Source organism: Eleutherodactylus coqui, chromosome 9 (assembly GCF_035609145.1).
Source record: "Eleutherodactylus coqui strain aEleCoq1 chromosome 9, aEleCoq1.hap1, whole genome shotgun sequence".
Lineage (NCBI taxonomy): Eukaryota > Metazoa > Chordata > Amphibia > Anura > Eleutherodactylidae > Eleutherodactylus > Eleutherodactylus coqui.
Window position 1 is genome coordinate 32,043,957 of NC_089845.1, and position 19,192 is coordinate 32,063,148.

General features: G+C 47.6%; 1 protein-coding gene across 1 annotated transcript in view; it reads right to left on the reverse strand.

The window, feature by feature from the left end:
* The window catches only part of LPCAT1 (lysophosphatidylcholine acyltransferase 1), an 84,991-nt gene that overhangs the window by 35,838 nt on the left and 29,961 nt on the right, over positions 1-19,192 (reverse strand). The window contains exons 2-4 of the mRNA XM_066579206.1: positions 11,485-11,627; positions 2,005-2,219; positions 22-134 (exon numbers count right to left, since the gene is read on the reverse strand). Of these exons, the coding sequence (XP_066435303.1) occupies positions 22-134; positions 2,005-2,219; positions 11,485-11,627 (471 nt within the window). The remainder of the gene's footprint in view (positions 1-21; positions 135-2,004; positions 2,220-11,484; positions 11,628-19,192) is intronic.

A 19,192-nucleotide genomic window follows, 5' to 3' on the forward strand; every position in this document is an offset into this window, starting at 1 on the left:
AATTGATGACATCCTGCATACCTGTGGCCACATGCCATTGGAGTGGGCTCGTCTTCGGATCTCCTCAACTGTTTTTTTCCTTGAATCTTGATCAGAGCGGGAAACAAACACTGGGCGAATGTAGTTAATTAATGCTGTGGACAAAAAGAAAAAAAAAAAAATCAATTAATCAGTTTTCTGATTAGTCCTAGAGCAGTCCCTATTACTAAGTAGCATGTATTAACCCCCGGCTCTCAATGCTGTACTGGTAATAGTCACCGACAAGCCTAAACTAACAGAGGGAAGAGGCAGAAAACAAACTTCTTCTACTATGTTGAAATGCTGATAAAAGCTGTAATTATTCAGCGTACCTTTTGTTAGCTTTGTTTAATCTAATGAGAATGTTTTTGGTTTATTAAGTTCCTTTCCTGTTGACTTGCAAGACTTTCATTTGGAATTTCTCCAAGTTTCTGCATGATCTGCTGAACCTTTAAAGGAGCCACATCTTGCTGTAGCGGTCAGAGAGATAGGACTAAGATAAGACCATACGGCTATTAATATGTGGGTCGCGATCCCTTCTCAGCCATGTCTGATGTTTGGCATTGCACCATAATTGGGGACACGTAGTGACAGTGCTGCCACCATAGGGGCGGTCATGGGTCCTACCAGCAGATGGCGGTGTGTGTAACCTCTGATGTGTAATTCGTGCCTCCGTTTCTGCGTACGGAGTCACTGGATTTACGTATGTCCCGTGTGTTATGGGCCGCGGATCAGCTGCATTTCAAAACTTCTGTCACCGTTTTTAAAACACTACAACTTTTGAGAACTTTACAGAACCTGAAATACCACGATGAGGAAAATCTCTGAAGTTTGACATTTGCTAATCTCCAAATGCCCTTTAGCGTGATTATACCGGGTGATGTTTGTAAGGCCTCGGTCACACTAATGCCAACTGCAATGTCTTTTTTCGCTGTTCAGCGCTGCCCTATGAGCAGAACAATAGCAGAAGTGCCAGATTCATCCCCCAATGACTAACGGGTTCTGCTGGGTGCAGTTATACCCTACGGCAGATGAAACAGCATTGCATGCAGTGCTATTCCACTTGAGATTTCCGTGGTCTTCAGCGATACCAAACGGGCCCCCCGACACCGCGGTGAACGTAACCTCACTGTTATGGCACAAGTCATAGTTTTTGCATCCCTAGCCGTAGGACATTTTTTAAGCCCCACTCCGAGTCACCCAGGAACACCACAACCCTCCTTGCTTTGGGTGTTCTTTGGATAAGGCATCACCATCTCCCCCCGCCCGCCTTTGATGAGTACGTTATTGACAAATTCCATATTTCTACTACTCGATTCCAGTTATGGCCTACAGCATCAGCACCCTTCTTATATCTTACCCTTCTCACATGTATTTCTGCAAGGTGGGCAAGTCGCATACATTTCTGTGCTACATGTGAATGCTCCCTTATAAAAAGTAACAAAGCTCAGATGTGCTCACACTTGTATGATACTATGTTTACATACAATGGTCCTTCTGGGATCGGGTAGTACTGCAGTGTAGTACTGCAGGCAAGGACAGGCCTACTACTGCCTGTACACCTCTTTCCCTTCGTGTTTTATACTCCTACTGAAATTAATAGGTGCAGAACCACTTAAAGGGGTTTTCCAGGCAGAACCGACCATCAGTGCCAGATAAACTGGGGCCAGAGTGGAAGCTACTGCTCCGACTCCACGTAGTGGCAGTCATTCTTAATTGCGGGCGCAGCTCTCATTGAAATCAATAGACCCCAGCCTGCAATCACACATGAAGCTCCCATTGATTGCAATGAGAGCAACACCTACAACTTCAAGCGCTGGCCACTACACAGGGGGCTGAGGATCGCTTCACCTCCGACCCCGGTGTATCCCAGCACTGACAGCCGGCGCAGCCTGGAAACCCCTTTGAATACCAAACACCCCAGAAACCCACACATCTGAACTTTAGGACACAGTGAAGGTACAATACCACAATAACACAACTTACTTCCCCAAACAGGAATGTCTTTGCTTTCTGCCTTCATGACAATGGAAGCCATAGTCATAGTTACTGGAATGGCATCGAAATAGGAAGAGTGCGGAGCAAGAGTGAGAATAGAAGCTTCTGCAGGCAGCGCCTGCCGGCCCTTTACCGTCACCCAATGAAAGCCTCCGGCAAACCACATTGTCCGCATTATAACTTTCAACGTAATGTCGAAAAACCTACAAAAAAAAATAAAAAATAGTAAGAGAAACATTAACGAGGGATATTTGGGACTTTACATAAATTATTTTAGTGTACAGGCAGGTGTGGTCGTCCGTGACTCCATCCAGGGCCGCCTAGGACAGACACCACACCTCATGCACTTATGCTCTGTACATAAATTACACCCAGCAGTCAGATATATGCTTGGAAGACTATTAATGCTACATCTGATCCCATTGTGTCACCCGCACTCAGGTGTAGCGTTGGCGGAGCTCATCGATACATAATGGCAGCTCCTCAGGTCAAGCCAGAAGCACCCCTCCCCAGAGTCGGAATGAGGTTATAGTAGTGCTTGATTCTTAATTAACACCTTAATGATGGCTAATCCACCTAATTACTGACTCACTAATGGGCTTAAAACATGCACATATATGGTGTTAGGATACTGACAGCCAGGCTCCTGCTCTAACCACCAGGTGAGGTAACTCCAGGTAACTCAGCCTACTAGCCCTGGCAGAGTCTAATACACTGCTGTCGTAGTGATGCAGTGTACTATCCCAGCAATGGAAAGATCACATCTTCAAGTCCCCCTTAAAAGGACTAAATAAGTGTTAAAAAATAATGAAACATTATTGAACTTTTTAATTTTTTTTTTATAAAAGCAACACCTAATAGGTATTAGCGCGGATCCCCTGCGCCTCACCTGCCACAACGCAGTGCCTTGAGCCTCACCTTCGGTCACAGTGCCGGACACGAGGTTTTAGAATTGCCCCAACTTGTCTCCCAAGTCTACGGCTGGGTCACACGGGGCGGAATTGCCAAGAAATTTCCGTGCAGACTTTCTCCATGGACATTCCGTCTGTGACTTTAATCCCGGGATTAGCCAGCAAAGTGGGCAAGATTCACAAAACTCCCGTCCACACGCTGCGGCCAAGCCGCACTGAAATCGACATGCCGCCCGGAATTCAAAGACGCGGCTTGTCACCATTTTTCCCCGTTTCCACAGCGGGCGCTCTCCTCTATATGGGAGATGGCCGCAGGGGAATGCAGGCGGCGAAGACTGATCCAAAATTTGCAGCGAAAGTCCGCGGGTTTTGAGGCTGCATTCCTCCCATGGAAATCTCGCAGTATTTCCGTGCGGTCATGCCTCAGGATTTCCGCGGGACTTTAGTCCAGTGTGATCCTTCTTGACCAGACTGCCCCCCAGCAGGGGCAGCAATAACTGCGGAGAGTCATGTAGCATGCTCACAGAGTAGATCTCCCACTCTTTAACCCTTTAAGGACCTAGTGCAGTAAATTTATGGCACTGGGCTTTAATCCTGACTGAGAGCCCTATATGTCACAGGGGGGAAAAGAACACGCAGCAAAAATAATTTTGGTAGTGGAGGGAAAAAAAGGTAGTATAACTACCACATGGGTAAAATCCCTAAAGTGCCTGGTGCTTTAGGACAAAAACACCCTGGTCCTTAAGGCGTTAACCAGGATTTGAAAAAAAAAAAAAAAGAGGGGGGGGGGGGTTACCTTCTCCCTAAAGCACTATGGCCCGTAGGCGGGTATTACAGTTTACCCCAGTCACTTGAAGGCAGATGAGCTGCAATACCACAAAGAGCCCGCGGACAAGGGTGCCGCTGTTAGAGATACTAGGGGTTTGGGGGGTTTATCCCTATAATAGGGGCAGACAGCGCACTTCATGAACAGAGAGCGATAACGGACGGACATCTATATAAGTCATTCCAGGCTGTAGCCGTGAGCTGTAATACGGTCCTCATCGGCTGCCGAGTCCACGACTACCAGAACAGTTACATCATATAATGAGCCAGAGACCCGGTGAGAATGAGGAGCCGCCGCTCCCCCGGCTGTTAACCCCTTCAGGGCCGCCGCTCCCCCGGCTGCTAACCCCTTCAGAGCCGCGCAAGAGGCCGCGGCTCCCGCGGCTGTTAACCCCTTCAGAGCCGCGCAAGAGGCCGCGGCTCCCGCGGCTGTTAACCCCTTCAGAGCCGCGCAAGAGGCCGCGGCTCCTCCGGCTGTTAACCCCTTCAGAGCCGCGCAAGAGGCCGCGGCTCCTCCGGCTGTTAACCCCTTCAGAGCCGCGCAAGAGGCCGCGGCTCCTCCAGCTGTTAACCCCTTCAGAGCCGCGCAAGAGGCCGCGGCTCCTCCGGCTGTTAACCCCTTCAGAGGCGCAAGAGGCCACAGCTCCTCCGGCTGTTAACCCCTTCAGAGGCGCAAGAGGCCGCAGCTCCTCCGGCTGTTAACCCCTTCAGAGGCGCAAGAGGCCGCAGCTCCTCCGGCTGTTAACCCCTTCAGAGGCGCAAGAGGCCGCAGCTCCTCCGGCTGTTAACCCCTTCAGAGGCGCAAGAGGCCACAGCTCCTCCGGCTGTTAACCCCTTCAGAGGCGCAAGAGGCCGCAGCTCCTCCGGCTGTTAACCCCTTCAGAGGCGCAAGAGGCCGCAGCTCCTCCGGCTGTTAACCCCTTCAGAGGCGCAAGAGGCCGCAGCTCCTCCGGCTGTTAACCCCTTCAGAGGCGCAAGAGGCCGCAGCTCCTCCGGCTGTTAACCCCTTCAGAGGCGCAAGAGGCCGCAGCTCCTCCGGCTGTTAACCCCTTCAGAGGCGCAAGAGGCCGCAGCTCCTCCGGCTGTTAACCCCTTCAGAGGCGCAAGAGACCGCGACTCCCGCGGCTGTTAACCCCTTCAGGGCCGCAGCTCCTCCGGCTGTTAACCCCTTCAGAGACGCAAGAGGCCGCGGCTCCCCCGGGTGTTAACTGCTTCAGAGGCGCAAGAGGCCGCGCTCCTCCGGCTGTTAACCCCTTCAGAGCCGCAAGAGGCTGCAGCTCCTCCGGCTGTTAACCCCTTTAGAGCCGCAAGAGGCCGCAGCTCCTTTGACTGTTAACGCCTTCAGAGCTGCAAGAGGCCGCAGCTCCCCGGCTGTTAACCCCTTCAGGGCTGCAAGGTATTGGTAGGTTCTCCCACTGAAATGCAAGGAAGTACGTAGCATGTTCTATAGACTCATCTGCAGCAGCAGCGCTCCCGTCAGATTACTGGACAGGACTATATATACCGGCTCTGGGATACGGCAGCTGGCCTGACAGCAACATCCTGCCTGACAGTAATCCTCTCTGGCTTCTTGCAATTAGTAGGAGATTACAGGAACAGCGCCGGCCAAGAAGCTGAAGCACTCTAAGTAAACGCAGCCGCCCCTCCACCCCGGGATCACCTTCTGGGGCTCCGATTGTCATTTTATTATGATGATGAGAAAACGTGTAATAAGAGGGACGTTCTATGCCTCCCTTAACCCCTTAGTGACCGGCCGCCGTGTGTCCTAGGGACTGAGCGCTTTGGGCACATTGCAGAAGCCGTAACATGTTGCCAGACCCGTAGGAGGGCTCCCTCTATGTGGGACGAGTTGTACATTTTATGTGACCCGCTCTGGCATACAAATAATGTGCAAGATAAATAAAATATTTTCATTATTTGTGACATTAGAGATCGGTAATACTTATGTGTAGCTTTTTTTAAGCGTTTTTTGGTCTTTTAACCATTTGAAGAGGATTTTTTGAAGGGAGAAATTTGTATTTTTTTCTTAGACTGGATTTGTTTTTCTTAAAAATTAAAAACTTTATCGGATTTTTTAAAACTAATTTTTTAGTCCCTCAAGGGGACTTGACAATGTGACGATTCAGTCGCTGGGATAGTACACCGCATTACTTAGGTAGTGCATTCTACTAAGCCAACGACACAGCCTGTGACACTCTGCAATAGTCTGAGTTACATGGCAGACATGAAAGCCTTTGTCAGGCTTGTGGTTGCCATAGGAACCCATTGTTACATGACAGGGTGACAAAAGGAGAGCCGCGTTACCAGCATCCTCCACCACCAGGTTTGTGCTTGAAGAAGGAGCAGACTTGCTCCGAAACGCGTTGCACTCCACCTGCTTTTTCCCCTCTATTGTTGCCTGTGTCTACATAGGTTTCCAATAAACCAGTTGAAATGTGAAACCTCCCAGGACTCCCTCTGGCTCCCCAAGGACGCTCCTGGATTTAGAGGAGTCCTAGATGTACGTAGAAGTTACTCTTATCACTAGACTGTATCGCTTCCATTATCCTGAAGGCAGAGGAGCGCGGGGTCCTTTTCTACTTTGTCTATTAAAAGAAGACCCCCGTCATCTGCTTACAGGCTGCAGTTGCTTTTGATTGTGGCATGTAAGGAGTTAAACTGCCAGGATCTGAGGGTTCTCCTGTCCTGGCTGTTAGAGCAGGAGCCTGGCTGTCAGTAGTCAGCCAAGTCACCACCATAACAAGATGTCTGTGCAGGTTTAAGGCCCATTAGTGAGTCAGTAAAAAGGCGTATTGGCCGTCACTAATGGGTTAAGGCCTGATGAGATAGGTGACCCATGTAGGAAATATCGCTTCATGCACATGACAACTGTAGAGGCGGCAAAAGACCCCCATGGATCTCCCGAACAGTGGAGACCAGCTAACTGTAATTTGGGAAGGGGGGGGACTTAATAAAGTTTTGCACATTCAGTTTTTTGGTTTCTCTTCTTCCAGGAAATGTCCCTAAGTCCTGGCATCATAGGTGAAATGATCTGGTTAGTGATGCGATGTATTAATTAAGTTGCTTTGGGTTATTGGCATGCAGCGGTTGGTGATAGATACACTCAGAACTCATTGACTCGCAGACAATCTTGTACCTAGAGGGTCCCGTCCCACCTGGCTGCGCTGCGCCCAGCGACTCCACTGGTTATACTGGTCCGAGCGGCTGACAGGTTGTCAATGACTTCACAGTTGGCCTAAAATCGTGAGTCCATTAACAACATGCCATTCATTAGCGAGCCACAAGGAGCGGCATCGCCGGTGGCTCCGTCAGCTGCATCCCTTCTGCATCCCAGCTGTGCAGCGACTGCTACACAGCTGCGGACCCAGAAGACCCAGCCTTGCGGGCCATGGCATGGACTGTTACAGATCTGTGGTGTACCGGTCCGTAATTCAGCAGAAATAGACTTAAGGTGACCTGCCGAACCAAGATAGCCGCACCGCTGGCCAATCGGAGGCGTGTCTCAGACTACCAAGTGCCATCACTATGGCCTGTCTGGAGGGTGGTTCTGAAGATAAATACGGCACTTTTACATCAATCTATATGCAAACTGTGAGACAAGACAATTTTCTTAAATTATTTCCAGGAAAGCAGTGCGGCAAAAAAGAGTTTTTAAGAAAAAAAAGTCCTTCTGCAAACTTATAGAGAGCAGCCAATAAAGCCCAGATGGGCGGATGTAGCATGGCGGACAGCCGCGATGAATAATAGAAGGCTCTCGTCGTCGTGCGGCACTAGATGTAAGCCCCGGTTCCCCGGCTTAGTGCGGATAGACCGTTCTCTGTAAGCATCCCCATATTGGCTGCAAAACATTGCAGGAGCCTGTAATTAATCCACAGACTCCGAGGCCATCAAATGTAGGACACCGAAGGGCTTACAAACTAAACTCACATTAGCAAACCCAAAATTAATGATTAAGCAAGAATTAACCCGTTCACGTCCAGAAACGGTTTATAATGACAACAAAATTACAAATTAATCCAGCATTTAGGAACCTGGGAGGTGATGACCGAGAGGTGGTGGATCAGCTGGGAGAAGAACGCTTTATAGCGCCTCCTGTCTGACACATGATGAAGAGGCGGGATCGTGAATAGATGGGGTCACCGTTAATGCCCAACTTACACCTGCCGATTTCTCGTTTGGAACGAGCCAATGACGTCATCGTCCTCTCTGCAGCCAGTTTACACCGCGGATACATCGTTCAGACAAGACCTTGTTCGGTCGGTCACATTCGCTGCACAAATGACCAAGAAGGACTGAGCGATCGGTATTTAAACCGAACGATTAGTGAACGAGCCAACGATGATCTTTGTGCCTCCGTAACATGAGCGATAAAGGTACGATTCATCATTAGACCGTTGGCTGCGATTACACTGAATGACTATTGTTCATTTTCGCTCATTTAAACAATTTTGTTGATCGTTTCGTGTAAAAGGGCCTTTATTCTTGATGCCCAATAACAAAAAGCGGGTACTGAAACCTCCGTCCTTCTAACCACCTCTCTTCAGGAAGCGGAGCCCCCTATAATAATCCCCAGGAGGCCAGGAGTGCCATCTACTGCATTCTGTGGTGGGCTTACTGGCTGACAACATATGGCACTGGGAGGGGTCGAGACCCTCGTTTTGGGGTATCATCTAGAATTTAGTTGCTGCACTTTTATTTTGTGGCTGAAATGAACCGGTGCCCTTAAGATTAGCGCGCGGGCGGTTGTTGCGGACTGAAATCGATGGCTTCGAGGGATTCATTTTTTACGTTCAGGGATTACCAATAATGAGGTCGGAACGTACAAATCGCAGCATGTAAACTCAGCCTAAGGGCTTGCTCACACGGGCGGACTACGCGGTGCCAAAGGTCCATTCATTTCTATTGGGCCACTCACATCTGCCTTTCTTCCGCACACATAGTGAAGTAAGCAGATGGCATAGAAGAGCCTGGCTAATCGGAGGCACAGAGCAGTGCAAATGGGCATATTAAGGGCAGGTTCCCAGGAGTCCGGGGAGGTCCCTATTCTCACCCTGAAAGTTGGCGCATGAACCGCAAGCTGCAGACTGTGCGCTCCCAGTGATCTCTATGGAAGTGCGTGAACACAGCAGGCAGCTTTGAATCCGATCAACAGTCCGGGCAGCGAATTTCAGGGGTGACTTTCGGGGAGTTGGGAAAGTATTAAAAAAAAAAGCACCTCCCCGGACTCTTAATGCGCTCATCAGGCAGGTCGCCAACTTAGTTTATGGCACGCATAGCTGCTGACACATTCCCTTTAAATGTTGTCTGTGGTTCCGTTCTATAGGATGATATAACATATACAAGGGCAGGTACAAACACAAACTCCCAGCAGCATGCGGAAAGGCAAAATGCAATATGGGGGCAGCTGCACGGGCGCAAAAAAGGTTAACTCCTTCCCGCTCCTGGACGTACCTGGTACGTCCTGGAGATAGCACGGGATCACATGTGATCCCGCGCTATCCCGCAGCGGGAGCCGGCTGTCAGTCACAGCCGGCATCCCGCTCCAACAGCGGGGGGACATCGGAGATGCGCCCGCCGCTGTTAACCCCTTCCCTGCCGCGATCTAAGTAGATCGCGGCAGGGAAAGAGTTCACAGAGGGATCGCGATCCCTGTGTGTCTCCGGCCGGAACTCGCGATGTTATCGCGAGAGCCCGGCCTGTCACCATGGCAACAGGACGCCAGACACTGGCGTCCTGTATTGCCTGTGCCTATAATCGCTGTACAAGCGATAAGGCATGGCAGAGCAGTAGCTCTGCCATGCCTTATCACAGCGATCATAGGCACAGTGCTGCAAGTCCCTCAGAGGGACTCAAATAGTATAAAAAAAAAGAAAAGAAAAATGTAAAAAAAAAAATGTAAAAAACCCCTTTTTTATGCATAAAAAAAGGGAAAAAAAACTAAAACCCCACATATTGGGTATTGACGCGTCCGTAACGACGTGTACAAAAAGTTGAACACGCTTTTTATTTTGTACGACAAAAAGCGTAAAAAAAACGCTAAAAAACAGAGGCAAAATGCTAATTTTTAGCATTTTGCCTCACAAAAAATGAAATAAAAGTGATCAAAAAAGCCGTACATTTCCCAAAATGGTACCAATAAAAACTACAGCTCGTCTCGCAAAAAATAAGCCCTTAAAGAGCTCCGTACATAGAAAAATAAAAAAGTTACAGGACTTTGAATGCAGCTATAGAGAAAAAAAAAGATTTCCAAAAAAAGGGGGTTTTATTGCAAAAAAGTGTAAAAACCTAAAAAAAATATAACAATTTTGGTATCGTTGTTACCGTACCGACCCGCAGAAAAATTTTAGTGTGTCATTTATGCTGCATGATTAACGCTGTAAAAAAAAAAAAAAAATCTATGGCAGAATTGATGCGTTTTCTCTCCCTGTTATCATTAAAAAAAAAAATATAAAAAATTTACCATATTGTCTATATACCCAAAAGTGGCACCGATAAAAACTACAGATCGCCACGCAAAAAACAAGCCCTTACACGGCCGCGTCCACGGAAAAATAAAAAAGTTATGGCTTTTGAAAAATGGAGATGGAAAAATACCAAAAAATCGCTTGGTCCTCAACGCCAAAATAGGCCGTGTCATTAAGGGGTTAAACAGCCACTCATACATGCAACATTCACCGCAGAGGATGCTACCCGGTATTAGACCTGCACACAGATGAGGCTTCTATAGTCCCACAGATACGTGTAGTGCACAATGCATATACCCAGACTATTAGATCGGGGGGGGGGGGGTGCCCCACAAAGCGCTCACACCCTAGGGTCCACCAGCTAAGTCCACCGCCTTAAAGAAATGTATGCGCAGGTTTATAGCCCGTTAGTGAGATCGGGCGTATGGGTGGTCACTAAGGGGTTAATGGGACATATGGACAACATGTTTAAGAGAGATGCTGTGCCAAGTCATGGAGACACCCCAGAACACTCCTGAAGCCCGTAAACCGTAGCGCACCCAAACCATCTCATCGCCCAAGATCCCTCGCACTTGGAAGGTGACTAATAATCCGAAAAACGTCTCAGATCGTCGGCGTTTGATTTCAAATCTTGTGTTGTATCTTAACGGACATCCCTGAGTAATGCGTTATACAGCACCCCTCCCCCACAGGAAATGCATAGGAGTTCCTGCACAAGTCTGCGAGGCCGCATTCACACCAGCTTAAAGGGATATGGTCATCAGAAGTTTGACTGAGCCCTGAGTCACAGGGGCGGGCCATACCAGCCTGTGCCCGCCCACAACATGCAGAGTGGCAGCTCTCAGCCTATAGAGAAGGTAGAGAGCCGTTACTCTGCTTGCTGTGGGCGGAGCGAGGGCGGAGCAGTGCCGCCTCCCTGACTCCGAGCTCAGCTTTAAGGCAAATTTCAAAGTGGGTTTATTCTGAAAACGGAAGTGTTTCAGAGTAACATCTAGGGGGCAGTAGGCTACCTGTCCCGGGTTCATGTTGCCCATGGTTCGGGCCGCACGGATCTGATGGCAGAATCCCTTTAAGGCCCTGTATAATTTCTGTTGTTCGGCTCTGTAATAGGAAGCGGACAATGAAAGTACCAGAAGCGCCTTCTTCCCCATCGCATGCTTCACAGATATGGCCTTCACCAGCGTCGGCGCCACCAATAACACCCATCCGTCTAGTTTTTCACATCACATTTCTTACATTTGCTGATTGTCTACAGTAAGAGAACTTACTTCCTCCACCAGGACATGGGCTGCTCCAGCTCCTTCCCCGTACGGCCCATAGCGGCGACGAAAGCAAACGGCCAGGCCAGGAGCATCATGAATGCGGCAAAGAATAGCCGGATGGGAAAGAGAGTCAACGTCATGAAGGCGATCTGCAAGACATAAAACGGAGACACGTCAGCGGAGGTTACTTATAGAAAGGGGGTCATTTATATGAAACAGTCCAAAGAGGAAAACCGTTGCCCATCGCAACCAATCAAATTAGGAAAATGAAAGCTGTGCGGCAATTGGTTGCTACAGGCAACAAAGACACTGTTTTAGGATGCGCTTATTCACACGTCGCTGATTCGCTGCAGATTTCGCTGCTTTAACCCCTTGAGTGGCGGGTTTCCTACCACCCTGTCGTGCCCACCAGGGCAGGTTTTTTAAAATGGTCTAATCATTGAATTTCAACTAGTTTTGCAGTTGCGTCTCAAGAGCCATAACTTTTTCATTTTTCCATTGACACGGCCATATAAGGGCTTGTTTTTTGCGGGACAAGTTGTGATTTTTTAAACAGGGGGGAGGAAAAAAAGAAATGGGGAAAAAAGAAAAAAGGGGCCATGTCATTAAGGGGTTAAATAATGTATTAACTTCCTTCTCTGGGTCATTACGACGCATGGATACCACATGTGTGATTGTATTTTTTGATTTTTTTTTTACAAAGTAAAGGGAGACAAGTGTTTTTGTAATAATTTTTTTACTTTTTTTTTTTTTAATTTTTTTTAAATTTTTTTTTTTTGTCCCTTTAGGGGACTTCCACAGGGACCCATCAGGACCCCTGATCACATTCCAAGGGTCCGATGGTGACAGCCCTTTACATGCTGCAGTGACAGCCCTTTACATGCTACAGTCACATAGACTGCAGCATGTAAAGGGTTAACACAGCAGAGATCGGAGGTTTTCTCTGATCTCTGCGGTAAGAGCTAGTACCTAGCTGTCCTCTGACAGCTAACAACCAGCTCTCCCTGCCACAGAGACCATCGGCTTGCTTCTGACAAGCCGATGGTCTCTATGGCAACCTGTAAACAAAGCAGGACATTGCCGACATGTCGGCAATATCTTCTGCTGGTTTTTCAAAGCCCTTGCACTGCTCTCTGTGGGTCTGTGCAGGCAGAGCACACTGACACAGCTTGTGGCATTGTGCTCTGCAGCTCCCATAGTGATACATAGCCCGGAAATCTTCCGGGCTATGTTGCTATGAGCAGTGGAGCTCGTCACGGAACTTTTCCGGGCGTGCCACTCAAGGGGTTAATTTTAATTCATTTGAAAGGCTGAACTCTGCTGCAGATTTACACCAAAATCTGCAGCGAATCAGCGACATGTGAACGCACCCTCAGACTGTTTCCCCCCTATATTTTACTACTGCAGAAAGTTATGCATTGGGAAATAAAGGGGCTGTAGGATACTTAAACCAAAGAAGGTTTGTGTTCTTCCAGAAACAGCGCCCCTCTTGTCCGTGGCCGTGCCTAGTATTACCACTCAACCTCATAACTGGTGTGGAACGGCTGCATCCTATTGATCAGACAGATGGCATTTGGGGAGGTAAGCGCTTACGTTTTTTTATATCATGCAGGCCTCTTTTAGGAGTTTTTCATCTTATTTAGCAGTTCCCAGTGAGGCTGCAGCTGAAGAACAAGACAGGAAGCGATGGCATCACATCCAGTGTGAGACAACCGGACGCTCTTCCTTATGTCACCCTCTACTGCCACGCGGTTCCAAAGTACTTCTAGGTCAGCATTACGTAAGCTGATCAGAACTAATGAGGCGCAGTCTGGGCTCTGCAGCAAAAGTCGCATCATCCGCTGCCGACCTTGGGGAGGAATTCACCCCCTCCTTTGAGGAGATGGAATATAGCCGGTGCACAAAAAAACCTTTGTATTTGCACTAGCAAAAAATTGCGCAAGAGTGCCCATTGATTTGTGACGCAAATACCCGGTGATTACGCAGGTTTCCTGCAGATTCGCGCTGGCCCGCTCACTTCAATGGCCGACTGCGGTGCGTAAAACGCACTGAAATATTACATGCCATAGATATTTTCACACGTGCCCACTGAAATCCATAGGTGCTATTCACTGCATATTACGCGGGCAAAAATTGTGCACGTAACACATGGCGCAAATACGCCGGTGTGAACGAGCCATAAGGATAGGTTCACATGGTGAAATCCAATGCGGATTATTTTACGGGTGATCCTGCCACGGCAGAAATCCACAGTAGCGCTGCGACATTCTGCCGTGTCTGTGCAAATGAATGGCCGCAGATCCGGACTTGGATTCAACCCTTTTCAATGCGCAAATCCACATACGGAATTCTCAACACAGATTCCGGCACAGAAACCGCGAGCAGCGGGCATCAATAAGTAAGAGGCCACTTTTTCCCCACAACATGGATTTCAAATCCAAAATGGAAAAAAAATCCAGATTTAAATGAATGAAACGCGTATTTGGCGCAGAATCCTCACCGAAATTCACCCTGTGGACCCAACCTAAAGGGAATGCATCACCCACAGAATATTATGTTCCTAAATCACACCAAATAGTTAAAGACTTTCCTTTTGTTCTATTCTTGTGTTTTATTTTAGGATTGTAGAGTTTTTATTCTTGTGTCTATACGCGACCGTGGGGCGGCCATCTTGTCTGAGCTGCGGTTAGCATGTAGAGATGCTTTACAGCGGAACTCATGCGCCATTCATACAACAGACAGAACAAGACTTATTTCTATGGGAGGGGGAGGAGGTGAGCTGTGACCATCTCCTAATGTGCACGCTAGATCCTCTCATCTCTATAGATACAGGTTACCTTTCATTGTAATGAGATGGTGACCGACAAGTTCTCTCTACAGAATAGAAGTGTCGATTTATTATAAGGCTTAGTGGTCAGGGTGAGAATTGCAGGATTTTAGTTTCATTTTCCATGTTGCGATATAGATTTATAAATAAAAAAAAAAACACTAAAAATTCTAAAAGGGAACCAGGTTTGTGCTGATCCAACCACAGACAGCATAAACCCGGGACAGGTTTGCATTGTGCCCCCATGTGTTAGTCTGAAACCCTGCAGTGTTTCCAAATGAACACACCTCTGGAGGCCACGCCCACATCATGCTGATTGACAGCAAGCTCCCCCTCCACGGGCTCATCCCCTGCAGACTCACTCCTGATCAGTCTTCCTCACTTGAAGGTGTAACACCTTCTTGTGCCTTTAATTAGAGCCGAGTGGCATTTACCATTTCTGGAGCAGATGTCTTGGAGGTCTATTAGAGAGCTGTGCCTACTGGTTCCATCAGAGCGGAGCAGTATGGAGAGTTCTGGATATACCGGCTCATATGTGTCCTTCATATCACAGGATATATGTTTGGATAGAATATGATGGGATACAGTCATCAGAGCGGTATATTAAATAAAACTCGGTTTATTTCTTGATAATCTTTGGTCAGTTAAGGGATGATTGATGTATACTTATAAGGAGATATTTCATGTGCCCCGTGTATAGTAGCCATTTAAAGGGCGATCAGGATGAGGTTTCTGCATGGGGACACCCTTTTCAGGGCGGCCACCCTGTCTCTGTATAGGAGCGAGTAGCAGGGCCTTATAGGGACATCATAGGTGACACCAGACCTAAATTATGTTCACAAGCTGTTGATTACATTTTCTTGCATCTCTTCACCACTTGTGGTTTTTATTTTATATATATATATAGGGGAAATGAAAGTCCTGATCCGTGTATTTGTAAGTGCATGCATTCTACTTCAGCAACTGAAATTTGTTTTTAAAGATTAAAAATAATGGTTACGTTACGAATTCCATCTGTATTCAGCGATCGTGGTCTTTGATAGAGGATCGATGTCCAGCCCCCCATGGTTACCCAGCTCTGTACATCATGTAGTGCCTGTGCTGGCCACTGAAGCACATTGCTGGTCAGTCCTGCTCAGACGAGATGCGCTAACTGTCACATCTACTATAAAATCTACGGCGCTGTGCCCGGCCCCTTCAAACTAACTCACTGGTGGGGTGCTAGCAGCTGGACCCCAACCAATCGGATATTGGTGGCCTATGCGAAGGCTCGGTCATTAGCATTAAAATCCTCGAAAACCCCTTTAATGTAATGTGAAAAATAGATGACGCTATTTATGCCAAGAGCAACAATGAAGCAGTGACTGCCGGACCCGAAAAACTATATACACCCAATGAAAAGTCACCGAAATAGGTTTTTACTGCATCCTTGTTAAACGCTACTTCTTGAATGTATGATCCTGATTGCACCAGATTTCTGGCATCAAAAAGTCAGAGTTTTGGTTCAAGCAGTTTACTGAGCCTAAAGGTACTTACTCTTGGAAGGTGTAGGCTAGCTCCACCAAGAGGAAGCGAGGCTCAGCAGAGGACGTGTGCCCCCTACAGCCCAACACATTTACTAAGTGGAAACTGGAGTCATTAAAAGTGCAAACCTGCTCGGCCCCCCGCTGGCGTAGTTCTGTCTGGTGCATGGGCAGGTGAGAGGTGTGCCCAACTTATTAAGAGGTGGGCGCCTGCTAAATTAGGCACATTTCACGGCATAGCAGATATCAGGACAGGTATAGGATATATTTGCCTCACGGTGCTCAGCCTAACCATTCTAGGCTAGAATACACAAGCCTTTACAGTCTGCACTGTAAGCTGTAGGTACATCTTTAGTGAACCTACCTAATATATTACGAGCTGTCTCAATGGAAAGGCCTTAATATTTCCATCATTTTGGCCACATTGATAAGCCAGAGTGACATAACGCACAGAAGTTAGGGGGAATTCAATAGGCCATGTCAACTTCAGGAGCCAGGATACAGGCTGCCATAAGACAGACTTACAGGGGAACTCCTGTAGGTGGCTGTAGAGGAAGTGGAGAAACATTGCCTTTAAAGGGGTTGTCTCGTGAAACCAAGTGGGGTTCAGCACTTCTGTATGGCCATATTAATGCACTTTGTAATGTACATCGTGCCCCCTTCACAGATATAGATTAAAATTAAAATGAATAACTTTTATTAATAACTAGTTAAAATTGGGGCCACATAAATCATATAACAAACAAAGACAGACGTGGACTAACAACATGGATCATATAACAAGACCCAGTGATCAAATGATATGAGGGTATCGATTCCCTTCTAACAGCCAGTCAGGTTAACCCCTATTGACAATATTAGGGGACTGGGTCACTGGTTTGTAGCGGTACGTCACGAAGCAAAAAGTTGGTCAGAATGTATCAGGTTTCCGGTTAGGGAGAGCAGGGTACCTCCATTTATGATTAGAGGCTGGAAACCAGCTGACCTTATTTTTTGTCGCCGCTTTCAATATATCTGAATACAGTAGGGATTCATGTATTTAATCAGATGTATGTGTTACACAGTATGAAGTCCATAGTCACTCAGGGTTTGGGTATTACGGCGTTAGTACTGGAAGAATTGGTTTATATGGTAAACACCCACTCAGATACTATTATGCGTAATCCACCGTTGACAAATAGAGTAAATTGCTAAGCAGTCGCTCATGTATGTTACGTCTATTGACGTTTAGAGATAAAGTAATTGCTCCAAACGTGGGCGACTGCTTAAAGTGTCTTAACGTATAATGACTTTTTACTGTGTTTCAACTTTTAAAGAATAGGATATTTTGCTTGCTCAATAGGGTAATTGCTTGCTCAACGCGTTTCTCCGCCTCTGTCTGGGGCGGTTCCTCAGGAGCAGGGCCAAGGGTTGCCCTAGGATTTACGTGATTATCCCTATTAGTCCTATCGTAGTAGATAAGACCCTTGTTGATAGTCCTTTCGATTAAGAGGGAATAAGACTATATCCCTGATAGAAATGGAGTTCTCCTATTACTACTTCCCTCTCTCTCTTGGCTCAGAGACTTAGTTTAGGGAGTCGCTTTGCTATAAAGGTTCGCAAAGAGACCAGTGATAGCCTATAAGTATTAGTCTGAGACCATTTTTCAATGCATCGAGACCGGTTAACATATATGAGTCTCGAGGCGAGAAAGTGAGAGTTGGATGTACCAATTCCCTAACCCCCGGAGGAACCTAGGAAACCGATTCTCTCCTATGGCGCAGTATGTATCATGCCCAGAGATACTACAGGGCTAGTGGGATAGATCTGTTGGTTCACACCCACAAATACTGGACCAATGTCCTATTACAGCCTGCCGCCTGTAAAGGACTGTCTGTTACTTGGTCCCTAAAACAGGGATGGATCAATAAACCAATGCGCCTAATTGGGTTGGCAGCAATGCCCCAAATGCCGGACAGAGCTGCACAGCCCTGGTAGTAAGGGGGGGGGGGGGGGAGGGGGGTATATAGCGGATGGAGAAGAGGAGAAAAAGTATAGCGCCTGCGGCTCTGATGGTGAGCGGCTGGCAATCGTAATTGTAATGTACATCGTGCATTAAATATGAGCCATACAGAAGTTATTCCACTTACCTGCTCCGTTGCTGGCGTCCCCGTCGCCATGGTTCCGTCTAACTTCGGTGTCTTCTGGCGTTTTTAGACGCGCTTGCGCTGTGCTGTCTTCTCCCTTCTGAATGGGGCCGCTCGTGCCGGAGAGCTGCTCCTCGTAGCTCCGCCCCGTCACGTGTGCCGATTCCAGCCAATCAGGAGGCTGGAATCGGCAATGGAACGCACAGAGCCCACGGTGCACCATGAGAGAAGACCCGCGGTGCATCGTGGGTGAAGATCCCGGCGGCCATCTTCGCAAGGTAAGTAAGAAGTCACCGGAGCGCTAGGTTTCGGGTAAGTACTATCCGTTTTTTTTTTTTTACCCCTGCATCGGGTTTGTCTCGCGCCGAACAGGGGGGCTATTGAAAAAAAAAAAAAACGTTTCGGCGCGGGACAACCCCTTTAAGGCTCTCTACCAGCTAGATCTCCAGCGGGCAATAAACAGCACCAACATTCTGCTTACCGATTCTCATGGCACAACAAGCAAATCACAGAATTTGATGATATTCTTGAAAAATGCGGGCGAGTATATCGGGTAATGGGGTTTATGATACTTTCTAACATGAAGGTTCAGCATAAGGACAAAGAAATTCATGTTTTTTTAAGACCTTTTTGTTTGTGAATTCACTAAGTGCCTTAGGACTATCGACGGGTACATGTACAGGGATTGGACTTCTGTCCGATTTCCAGCCCGATGATTGGAGGGATGAGTTACTCTACACATCTGTATGCAGAGAAGTGTCGTAGTTACACATACCCCGCCGTGTCAGACAGTCTAACGCTCTACCGCAGCCTCATTAATGACACTGCTTAGCATTACACACCTAAATAAGCACCAATAATTAACGCCATTAACTTGTTTTTCACTTTTCAAAGTGTAAATAACAACATACATTAAGGATTCAAGATTTAAAAAACACTAAAGGCCCATTTATACCCAACAATTCTCGCTCAAAATTCGCTCAAAGCCGTCTTCTGGGCGATAGCAGTTGCGTCTAAATACAGGACATCGCTCCAGTTTTCTAGAATTGAGTGATGAACTCTTATCAGCGGTGCAGGCTGTTATCACAGTCGGCAGCGCTGATCAGATTCTTTCAGCTCGTGTCCCGCTGGTAGTTCACATGCGACCTGTAATCGGAGAACAATACAGCTGTTTGCTCATGCAGAACAGCTGTATTGTTCGCCTAGCAATAGCGGCGGTGTCCCGCTCCGCCTGCATA